The sequence below is a fragment of the Procambarus clarkii genome, chromosome 40 (assembly GCF_040958095.1).
Source record: "Procambarus clarkii isolate CNS0578487 chromosome 40, FALCON_Pclarkii_2.0, whole genome shotgun sequence".
NCBI classification, from domain to species: domain Eukaryota; kingdom Metazoa; phylum Arthropoda; class Malacostraca; order Decapoda; family Cambaridae; genus Procambarus; species Procambarus clarkii.
In genome coordinates, this window is record NC_091189.1 from 5,465,430 (window position 1) to 5,477,650 (window position 12,221).

The 12,221-nt window shown below is 39.0% G+C and overlaps 1 protein-coding gene across 1 annotated transcript in view; it reads right to left on the minus strand.

Moving 5' to 3' along the window:
- Nucleotides 1-9,894, minus strand: part of Gabat (4-aminobutyrate aminotransferase) — a 36,520-nt gene extending 26,626 nt beyond the window's left edge. The window contains exon 1 of the mRNA XM_045741714.2: nt 9,738-9,894. Within this exon, the coding sequence (XP_045597670.1) occupies nt 9,738-9,810 (73 nt within the window). The 5' untranslated portion in view covers nt 9,811-9,894. The remainder of the gene's footprint in view (nt 1-9,737) is intronic.
- Nucleotides 9,895-12,221: the final 2,327 nt, after the last annotated feature.

Here is a 12,221-nt window from a genome sequence, read left to right on the forward strand (position 1 = left end):
AAAGCTTAGCAAATTGGATCATCAGGGATCGAACACAGACCCGACCCGCAGGAGAGGTCGTAACTGTACCAACCAGTCCAAGTGGCTGGACATGATGGCATTCAGGGTCGAGGCTACACAATAGAGCCTGTGTGATATTCGGGTCTTCATAGCTAAGGTTATGACAATTTAATAATCTTGTGATCACAACATGCGGGTCAGATAATCTAGACCCCTTCAGTGTCTAGTGATAATATAACAGTTGTTATACAGTACTTAGATTATAAAAGAATTAATTAACGGTTGCTGTGGATACCAAAATCTTACTCATATTAGAGGTCTAATTACATTTATACAGTGTATGTTCAGAACTGCCTACTTGGCCCTGTAAGCAAGACCAGACTTGCTAAACAGGCAAAACGAGTTTCACTACTTTCAAATATGTCTGTCCTAACAACATTAATATATATTTATTAGAAACATGAATGACTAGTTATATCAATCTCTATATTGCATGTAGCTTTATACCTAGGATGCCTATTTTAATTGTTAAATAAAACAGAACAGTAATCAAGCATTACTCTCTACTCCATTTTACAGGGAATTTTTTCTGATGTCAATACCTAAATATAGTATTAACCACCAAAACCATTTTATATATTTATATAATTTAATATATAATATAATATATTTGATAATTTAAATATTCAAATGTCCCTCATTCCATGTTTTTAAATTCATGTTCTAAGAAATTATACGTCTATGGAGAACCAAGGGTGACTAATAGATACGAGAATGTTGTGCGAGAAAGATGAATTCAAAATAGTAATTATCTAATAGGGAAGAGGTGATAACGATAATATATAACTAAGGTAAGAAGTGAAGTTATGTATCATTACAACTTCCAACCGGTACAATATCTCATAACGCGCAAGAATTGTTCAGTGAACCTCACAATGTGTAAGAGTTGTTCAGTGAACCTCACAATGTGTAAGAGTTGTTCAGTGAACCTCACAATGTGTAAGAGTTGTTCAGTGAACCTCACAATGTGTAAGAGTTGTTCAGTGAACCTCACAATGTGTAAGAGTTGTTCAGTGAACCTCACAATGTGTAAGAGTTGTTCAGTGAACCTCACAATGTGTAAGAGTTGTTCAGTGAACCTCACAATGTGTAAGGGTTGTTCAGTGAACCTCACAATGTGTAAGAGTTGTTCAGTGAACCTCACAATGTGTAAGAGTTGTTCAGTGAACCTCACAATGCGTAAGTTATTCAATGATAGTGAAGGATTCGTTCAGTGTACCTCAAGTGTAGAATTTCAATGTACCTTAACAGACGCACGACTACAGTCTACATCAGCATAATACAACACTCAATTGTAATTGTGCAACCTAATAAGGTGCAACATTTCATCATATCTCGGCAAAAGCAAGATTTCAACGTGGCTTGACAAGTGCAACAGTTGCGTGCGCGTCTTTACAATTGAATAATATGGTGACTGCGGTGGTGGTGGGGCAGATAAGAGAGAACGGTGCGAGAAGGTCGTAAGTCCTGCACGACGCACCAGAGATCACCATCCATAAAGCACCGGGGCGGCACGCTAGTGTGGGTACACCTCTTCAACCGTTACCAATGTACCTATGTAACCGATACCCATACTCCAATGTGACAGTTTCATATGCTCCTATTCAAATGTTACTTCATCACGTGAACAACTGTTACCTAAGCACCTATGCCATCGTTTTCTTGCTGTTGCTTAAGATTTGCTACCTGGAACAGAAAGTTCCAAGTAGCACGGGCTATGGTGAGCCCGTCGTTGCCTATGCACTTCTGTAATAAAACTGCAGTCCATCATAGCATTGCTCGAGTTTTGAGTCAAACTCGCCCACAATCAGCAAGGACTGTCGGGGGAACATTTTACTAGTGTTAGGACATATAAAACTTATATAATGAGGTTGATATCGGATAGTGACTGTAAATTTAATATTTTTATTTTTGTCAAAGTTGATGACGCCTCGTAGAACTCTTACGTCATACCCGTCAACTACGCTCTAAAGGTCTCATGACGTATTGTAACCAATGGTAAAGGACCTGATTTCATACCTCAGCTAGACAGCCCGTGATTAGATGGTGATTAGTGATGTCAACTTGTCAGTTGACATCACTTAGTGAGTGTTTAACCTCGGGGCACTCACTGCATCAATTAGAGCCTTCGACTGATTTGAAGTTTCTTAAGCCAGACCAACCCATATATTCGAGCAACTGTTATCTAAAGTTGAAAAAAAAGAGTACCAGAGGACTTGCTTCTAAGGGATCCTGGGCGTCGGTAAAACAGTCCGACCTCATCAACAAAGGCTAAATGTTCATTCCATGCACCCACCAACTTTAGGCCTTCCCTAGTGTGCCACTTTGGCATGAAGGTGATCCACATCCCAGTCATATAAATTGATAACCACCATATCGTGGCTTGTATAATTTCAGTCACTTGGACCATCGGAGTCTTAACCCATAGACCACACAAGCCAGTAAGAAGAGCCTGCATCTCTACCTACCGAGTCACCAGCCCCCACAATAAGGAAGAATGCCATTGCCACTCGTCAGATGCTGGAGATCAGATGCCTGAGGCTAGCTTCACCATACTTGTGCAGGGTGGCTGGTAGGTTTTAGAGGACTGTCATACAGGGTCTGGGTCAGATGTGTGTGTTTAAAAGATTTAACAAATTCCAAACTCGCTAAATACCAGACTCCAATCTCACTAAGAGCCATGCTATATATATTCTAAATGGTAATTAGTATGGTTACAGTGATTAAGGTCGTGAGTAGTGAAGATGATTACCCTGGAAACAAACTGTCTATTTTCCGCTTGCTACAACTTTTAATAAATTTGTTACATCTTGGCTTAACATGTTTATGACGTATTAGAACGTTGTTACAACTTGTTATATTGGTTGTTATAACTGGTTAGGAGGTGTTAAAACTTGTTCGAACGTTGTAGCAACGTCTTAGTTTCGGTGTGTGTTTGGCGGGTATAGCGATGAAGATAGCTTGCAGTGATAACAGATAAAAGTTATGAAAATTGTTGACTAAAATACACACTTGAAGATAAAGAGACGACGACGACGACGACACAATCTACTTGATAATGGTCCAGGACGAACCGAAACGTCGTCGTCTCTTCATCTTTTAGTGTGTGGTCTGGTCAACATTTCTTCAGCCACGTTATTGTGACTCGTCATCTGCTTATGAAAGTTGTTTATAGCGAAAATACTCCATGAAGTGTTGGGAGCCCCCAGAATAAAGATAAACCTTGCCACAGCATACTGCTTACCCCGGCTAATGTAGATGTTACCAACCTGTCCTCTTAAAAAGAACGTCACTTTTGGCTCGTATGCGCGCTATGGCCCACATGTAGTGTAAATGTGGCCTACATTTTTCGCCCGGCGTCGGAGCAGTTTGAAGAAATCTACAGCGCCTCTAAATGAATTTTGGGGTTGTCCCTGAGCCCATTATGTGCCTCTTAACATTTTAAACTATCGCCCACAGGATGGGTATGGGGTGCATAATTAATGACCTAAACTAAACCTCTAGGGACAAACTTTTCTTTTATGTTCATATTGTTTAACCAATCTGTTTTGTTACTGGGTAACGTGGTATAATAAAGTATATAATAATAATAATAATAATATACAAAAGGTGTAGGACAAGCATATACTTATATTCAAAGTCAAACGTTTCTCTGCTCTATCTCCCACAACCAACTTTGTCCATCTAATAGATTTCTCAGCAAACTCCTGTAATTGTCTGATTGTAAATTGTATGGCAATTGTAATTGCCATACAATTTACCCATTGTACTCAAGTTATTACAATCCCTACATTATTGTTCCTTGGTTTAGTGGTAGTACAATGACTACCTTACATTCCTTTGGCAGCAACTATAGTCCCACGCTTGCTGCCAAATTCTCCACACGCACTCCATTTTTTTTTGCCACAATATTTAATATATTTTTAGGCCTATACTTCACATCATTGCCTACAGTTTTCCCATATTTCGGTGTTTTCACCGCCTATACACAACTCGTGCAGTCTTCTCACACCAAGGAATCTCATCACATTCACATTAGCACCTCTTTCATCACCTCCACTCATTAGCCTTTCAAAGCATTCTCTCCACTTAATTAGAAGTAAGTCTTCCCTATTTAGCATTCACTCATGTCTAGTTTTGACGATCTAGGTTACCCGTTCACTGGTCCCTCCGCTGCTTTGTCGTACTTTTTCCAAAATAACTTCCCATTTTCTGAATCATTTTTTTATATTTTTCTTCCTCTCAACTTTTTTGCTTTATTTTTTCTAATTAATCTATTCACATACTCTCATCATACTCCTATATTCTCTCCTCTTTCCCCCCCCCCCCCTCGTTTACTTGATGCCTCTAATCCATAAAATTCACTTTCTTATCAGCTACTCTTGCCACATCCCAACAAGCAGCTTCTCTCATTATTCTATTAGTTTATGGAAACTCTACATAATTCCTTGACATTCTAAATCAAATATATCCTGTGTACAGTTTTTTCTCCCATGACACTTAAGGTTCGTTGGGTCTGTATTTTTTCTCAAAGATAACCATCAGCTCTTTTGTACTTTCCTTCCAGTTCTCTCAATTTGTATTCATTACTATTGTATCTCAATGAGATATGGACGTCCTTTCACCACACTCTTATCTCTATCAAGTAGCACCAACATGTCATCATACAAACCTCCAGATATTCCACTCACTGCTCTTCTATTATATACTAAAGCATACTTTTCTCAAGCATGAAATTTATTCAACTAAGTTGCATAATTTCATAATTTACCGTGCAATATATTTATGTATATCCTTATGTTTAAATTATGTATAATACACAATTCTCTAATTTTATGAATACTTCAATTTACAGCTATTGTAATTTATTCCTGAGACACCAATAACACCCAGTATAACATTCTCAGGGAATATTCCCACTTTACCATTCATATCACTTATTACAATTATACTGTATCCCCTATGTAATAATTCTGATCTCATTCTTTATAATATCCCCACAACAACAACAAAATCAGTCAGCAGATGGTGCATTAAACACTGCTTAACACCTTCACTCTTAAAACTTTAAATTCTCTCTCAAACATCTAGAATTGCAATAAGATTAGTTATTCATAGTCCCCACACCAATTTATTCATTTACAGGTATATTCCTTCCTTACTTCTCACAATTTCTTTCACTACTGTTCCAATAACATTTACTCTACTTCCTGAAGAAATTTTTCCAAAATGGCCCCTTGAAAACATCACTTTTCTTCCTGCAATATTTCCTCTACTTGATGGCTGGAGGATAAAAAACCATGGACCTCTATAGTGTTTTCTGATTGTGCCTATGGTACCTCTACTTTTTGGCGAGTCTATCCCGCATTTCCTACAATATAGTTTGTTTAGTAATTTATTTTATTGTGCATATTTGGGACCTAGCTTTCAGGTATCTTCCTCATACACAATACCACTCATTTCCTGTCCAGAAAGTACATTTTGAGGGCTCTGAGTCGACTCCCATTAATTTATGTTTTATTGTGTCCATGCATGCAATGCAATTTTGTATTGCATGCATCTATGTATTCCTTCTATTTCAGAAATCTCTCCTACATTAAAAATAGGGGTGGCGAGTATAAAGTAGTATTCAAGATGGGACACCACAAGTGATTTGAAAAAAAAAATGAGTATTATGGTGGCATTCCTAGATTTGAAGGTTCTCATAATACACTTCAATTTTTCTGGCTGGACCTACGTTTACTCTTATGTTCACTAAACATTAAGTCGTCTGACAGTATTATTCCTAGATGGTGTCTACTCTATGAGATTTGTGTCTTGTATCCTGTATCTAGTTTTCACTTTTTTCCACATCTAAGAAGCTAGAATTTATCACTGTTGAAGATATTATATATTTGAATATATTATGTTTGATATATGCTGATTTATTATCGTCTACATAAAAAGAGATATCAAACCGAGATTTTTATTTATGTCTTATTTGCCATGAAATGGCAAATCCACTTTGCTTGTTATTAATTTGGACCTCATTTTATTGTCACATTTATCAGTTGCCTTAGTAATACCAGTATATACAGCATTTTCTTTCCTTTTAATGCTTACATGATTTTGTCCTAGTAGTCGAGTAATTGCGAAAGACAGGATAAACCTGCTCAAAATGTGTTGACCTGGTTTGTGCCATTAACTGTGGGCCATTAACTGTGGCTGAAACTCCCAACTATGTGAAAGAAATGAGCAGTTCAATACAACCTTGTGTTCATAAACAGTTATATGAAAGCCTACGTCACTACCAGCTGCTCAAATTTAATATTTAGTTCACGAATTTGTTTAGGTGGATGAATATTGGAGTTTAGTACCTAAATTCAGTATGTACATCTAATAGTTTCACTATCGCCAACATGGTGGGTATGGGGTGCATAATAAATGAACCAACAAGTGATATATGGCACGTCCTGTCTCGATAGGAGATTAAGGCAAGTACGTGATTGGTGCACTCAAGTCACGCCTCAGACCTCAACCAATCAGAATTTAAGGCATTAGGGGGCGCGACTATGCATAACAGATATTTGTTAACTGTAGTGATATATCCTGATGTGTTACAGGACTAAATTTAACGTCACTGCAGGGAGTATAAGGGTGCACGGTTACTAATTACACTTTTCAGCCTTGAGTGAGTGAGTGTGAGTGTGTGTGTGTGTGTGTGAGAGAGAGAGAGAGAGAGAGAGAGAGAGAGAGAGAGAGAGAGAGAGAGAGAGAGAGAGAGAGAGAGAGAGAGAGAGAGAGAGAGAGAGAGAGAGAGTGAGTGTGAGTGTGAGTGTGAGTGTGAGTGTGAGTGTGTGTGTGTGTGTGTGTGTGTGTGTGTGTGTGTGTGTGTGTGTGTGTGTGTGTGTGTGTGTGTGTGTGTTTGTGTGTGTAGCACATGGAACATCCCCCTTCTCAACCAACCAAGTAGCATTTACTACTAGGACTGTATCACCATCAAATCCGCTTGCAACTTCCTTTAACCTTAAGCTAACCTCTTCAGCTTCAAATGGAGTATTTTCACGTCTAGTTATGGTGACGTTTCACACTTTGAGAGACGTCGCATTAAATACTCAACTAGGTGAGCACATTTAATGCGGCGTCGCTCAAAACACATCTGCAGCCTCAGCTTGTACCTCAGCAGTGAACATTACAACTTCTGTAAACATGCCACTTGCACGTAAAATAATTACCCAAGTTAATAGCACGGTCACGAGCCGTGAAGGAATAATGGTAACGTTTCATTTGCAAACTGGCCTAGGCTAATATTGTAAATTTAACTATATGAATTGTTGTTCATCTCAGATTCCAACAACACGTTTGTTTTGTACATTGTGTGGGACAAATATTTAGTGTGTATTTACTATTTGTGCCTTCAGGATCAGGCTATTTTATTAGCTCTTTGATTCCGCTTTTCTAATCGTCGGTTGTCTAATGTACTGACTCCTGTCCAAATTTTCTCTATAATATCTACTACATATATTTTTCTCTCTCTCACACGGGTTCGATTCCTGGCCATGACAGAAACAAATGGGCAGTTTCTTTCACCCTGATGTACCCCCTTTCAGTTTACCTACAAGTTAATAGGTAACCTGTGAGTTAGACAGCTGCTATGGGCTGCTTCCTGCGGATATATGCACGTGTTAGAAATATATGTAGTAGATATAATAGAGGAAAAATAGATTGGTTAGAAATTAAGGCATGGTCCAAGAGCTAATATCTCGATTCTGCACACACAAATAGTAAGTAAATACACACACACACAGTTGATTGACAGTTGAGAGACGGGACCAAAGAGCCAGAGCTCAACCCCCGCAAGCACAACTAGGTAAGTACACACACAAATCCCCAAGCTGCCCGCAACAGCTGTAACTCCCAGGGTGTTATCTATGTGGTACTAGATGACGAGAGCCATGCCAAAGCGCTCATGAAACGTCAGTTAGTTTATTTCATTTATTATGTACCCGATACCCATCTTGTGGGTGGTAGGGAAAAGGGTTACAGAGGCACAAAATGAGCTTAGGGACTGAACCCCACAATTCATTTAGCTAAGCAAGTTACAATCTTGACGAGCTAGTTGCAAAATTCAATGCACATCGTCACATCAACAATAGGCTCGAGACTAACAAGTATAGTTTCTAAATTAAGCAACTGACATATGGAAAACTAGTGGAAAGGCGAGTGTGTTACCACTTCGCCTCGGGGACTAAGACTGTAGCCTCTGTTCACCCATTTTACATATTTCCTTTCATTCTCAGTGAATCTGTTCCACATTTCCAACCTCTGAATTTTATGTATACATGTACACATGTATTCATTTATTTTAGGACGGGGTATCTGGCTGTGTCTGGGACAGTCACTCTTTCCCCCCTCCCCACCCCTCTTCTCTACTTGGTGCGGACGGTAGAGCGACGGTCTCGCTTCATGCAGGTCGGCGTTCAATCCCCGACCGTCCAAGTGGTTGGGCACCATTCTTTTTCACAGTCCCATCCCAAATCCTTACCCTGAGCCCTTCCAAGTGCTAGATATTGTAATGGCTTGGCGCTTTGCCCCTCATAATTCCCTTCCCTCCCCCCCCCTTTTCCTCTCTTCTACAAGAAGACTTAACGTTACTGCACAGACTAATCTAGAAATGGAAAGACGAGGCTGTTGGGAACTAATGTTCAACCTTGTCACACCCAAGCGGATACTAGTCACTTATATATACGCACTTGAGTACAGGTCGAGAGAAAAAAAAAACTTGGTTTTGAGAACTTGTGGTCTAGCTCCTGAGCCCCTGTGACTGATGCTGTGTTACCTGCTCGCACGGGACGGGCAATGAGGCTTTAGTTAATAAATATTAACCTAAAGTAAAATTGTAAGGATTATAGAATACATGTTAAACTTTCGTAACTAGTTCATCCGCGCTATAACTTGACTCACTTAACCGAACATTAAAGCCTCTCAATTCCTGAGCCCATTATTGTATTCTGCAACCTTTCCATCACTGTAATAAATGAACCAAAAACATCAATACGTCACATACACAATATACTCGACTTTGAGCTTCTTCCAAACCTATAAATAAAATGTTGAAATTTGGAGTGAATTTAAACGAGCATACAGTATGGAGCCACAGACCACCGCCACTACAGATACTCTTGACAGTGACGGCTACAGTGTTTGTCGTGAGTACAGTGCGTATCCAATGCTAAGTACAATACACATTGTACTTGCGTATCCAAGTACAGTGCCAGGCTGGCATTGTACTTGGCACCAGAGACCAGGGGGGGGGGGGTCCTCGACCCCACCATCTCGCCTAATTTAATCTTATCGACCTTTCAAGCATCATGCCTCGCACTACATAGATATCAACATCATTTTTTCTGTTTAATTTGTTGTTATGCACCTAATACCCATTCTGTGAGCGTTAATGGGTAAAGGTCACATTGGTACATAATTAGCTCCAAAATGAACCCCGAAAATTCGTTTAGCTAATAGCATTAACGAACTTGTTCTATAGTTCAACATATAAATCACTACTCTATTCACAATCAACCTCTCAACGTTAGTTGTAATAGAATTACTTGTGCAATGCGAATCGCGTCTAGAGATGCATTATGAATATACGCGACAGACCACGGGATGCTGCTGGCTGCCAAGATGGAGTGACTTACCAGCAATCACAGCTCTCCTGGTGAAATGATTGCCCACACGACAGAGGAGGCTGTGAGACAGAACCCTCATCATCTTGTCTTAGCAGCACACAGGGACACACAGCACCCGTCCGTCTACACCCGTCTCCCAGACAACACTCTGGCGCCGTCCGCCCCAGCTACCGCCGACCACCGCATCGGTTCCCCATTACCAAATTCCTCTTCGTTATTTCCTCTCTATGGTTAGTGTCACTTATTTTGTTTTTTATTTTGCACAACTGTACTGTAAAGTTTTGTGGTAATGTTTAGTGTAATTAGTGAATTCCGTACATGATAGATATAACCGTTAAAAAATATAGGAGTGTGTGGCACGATGTGAGCGCCTGCGTTCCGAATCAGACGGGCATTATGTTTTTATATTTCGTTCACTTCCGGTTTACTTCGTTTCAATTGGGGAATATCGATATGTATACCGGTATTATACTTCTATAGAAATTGAATTAGAAATGCTGTCACTTAATAGCATTTGAAGAAATGCTAAAGATTTTTCTAAACGATCTGCTGTTTAAACTCACCTTAATAGGGACAGCGCCTCGACTCATCGAATAGATATAACCTAATATGAGCAAAAGCTACAAAAGCTATAGTATCTATGGAAGGTTTCTAGAGTGCGTTTACCGCCACCAAATAGGACTTTACCGACGCCATATTGGAGCACTAAGTTTTACAGCTCCATAAGTCAGCCTATTCTCCTATTTTGGTAGTACTTGTGGTAACGAGGAGGACCATAGTATATATATACCGACGTACAACGCAATTAGAAATCGGCACTATTGAGTTGGTGATTGATGCTTTCTTTATTATGCACCCTATACTCATCCCATGGGCGGTGGTGGAAAGGGTTACAGAGGCACATAATGGGTTCAGGAACTGAACTCTATAGTTCATTTGTTCTGCCCGAAACGCTTTGCGTAATAGTGGCTTTAGGCATTGTATGTACTAGCTCTATCTAGAAAGCCAACAAACTTTGTAAAATCTCTTTATGTATGTACCTTTACCTAAATAAAAATTATTATTATTATATTATTATTCATTTAGCTAAGCAAGTGACACTTTTGAATTTGCCTAATAAGCAAAGTTTTCCTGAATTTATTTATTTTTCAAATTCTTTTTTTTTATGAAATGATAAAAGCTATCCATTTCATTATGTATGAGTGTATGTTCAAATAAACCAATTGGAAATAATTTGTACGACATATATATATGTCGTACCTAGTAGCCAGAACGCACTTCTCAGCCTACTATGCAAGGCCCAATTTGCCTAATAAGCCAAGTTTTCATGAATTAACTGTTTTTCGACTACCTAACCTAACCTAACTTTTTCGGCTACCTAACCTAACCTACCTTACCTTGAGGTGCTTCCGGGGCTTAGTGTCCCCGCGGCCCGGTCGTCGACCAGGCCTCCTGGTTGCTGGACTGATCAACCAGGCTGTTGGACGCGGCTGCTCGCAGCCTGACGTATGAGTCATAGCCTGGTTGATCAGGTATCCTTTGGAGGTGCTTATCCAGTTCTCTCTTGAACACTGTGAGAGGTCGGCCAGTTATGCCCCTTATGTGTAGTGGAAGCGTGTTGAACAGTCTCGGGCCTTTGATGTTGATAGAGTTCTCTCTCAGAGTACCTGTAAGCTACAGAGTACCTGTAACCTAACCTATAAAGATAGGTTAGGTAGGGTTGGTTAGGTTCAGTCATATATCTACGTTAATTTTAACTCCAATAAAAAAAATTGACCTCATACATAATGAAATGGGTAGCTTTATCATTTCATAAGAAAAAAATTAGAGAAAATATATTATTTCTGGAAAACTTTGCTTATTAGGCAAATCGGGCCCTGCATAGTAGGCCGAGAAGTACGTTCTGGCTACTAGGTACGACATATATATATATATATATATATATATATATATATATATATATATGTCGTACCTAGTAGCCAGAACGCACTTCTCAGCCTACTATGCAAGGCCCGATTTGCCTAATAAGCCAAGTTTTCATGAATTAATGTTTTTTCGACTACCTAACATACCTAACCTAACCTAACCTAACTTTTTCTGCTACCTAACCGAACCTAACCTATAAAGATAGGTTAGGTTAGGTTAGGTAGGGTTGGTTAGGTTCGGTCATATATCAACGTTAATTTTAACTCCGTTAAAAAAAATTGACCTCATACATAATGAAATGGGTAGCTTTATCATTTCATAAGAAAAAAATTAGAGAAAATATAATAATTCATGAAAACTTGGCTTATTAGGCAAATCGGGCCTTGCATAGTAGGCTGAGAAGTGCGTTCTGGCTACTAGGTACGACATATATATATATATATATATATATATATGTATATATATATATTAGTATATTTTGGTAGCAGTCTTTCCTGTAGACATATATTATTAAATATGACCGAAAAAGTAAGGTTAATAATTCTAACACGAATTTTCTCAATCTTT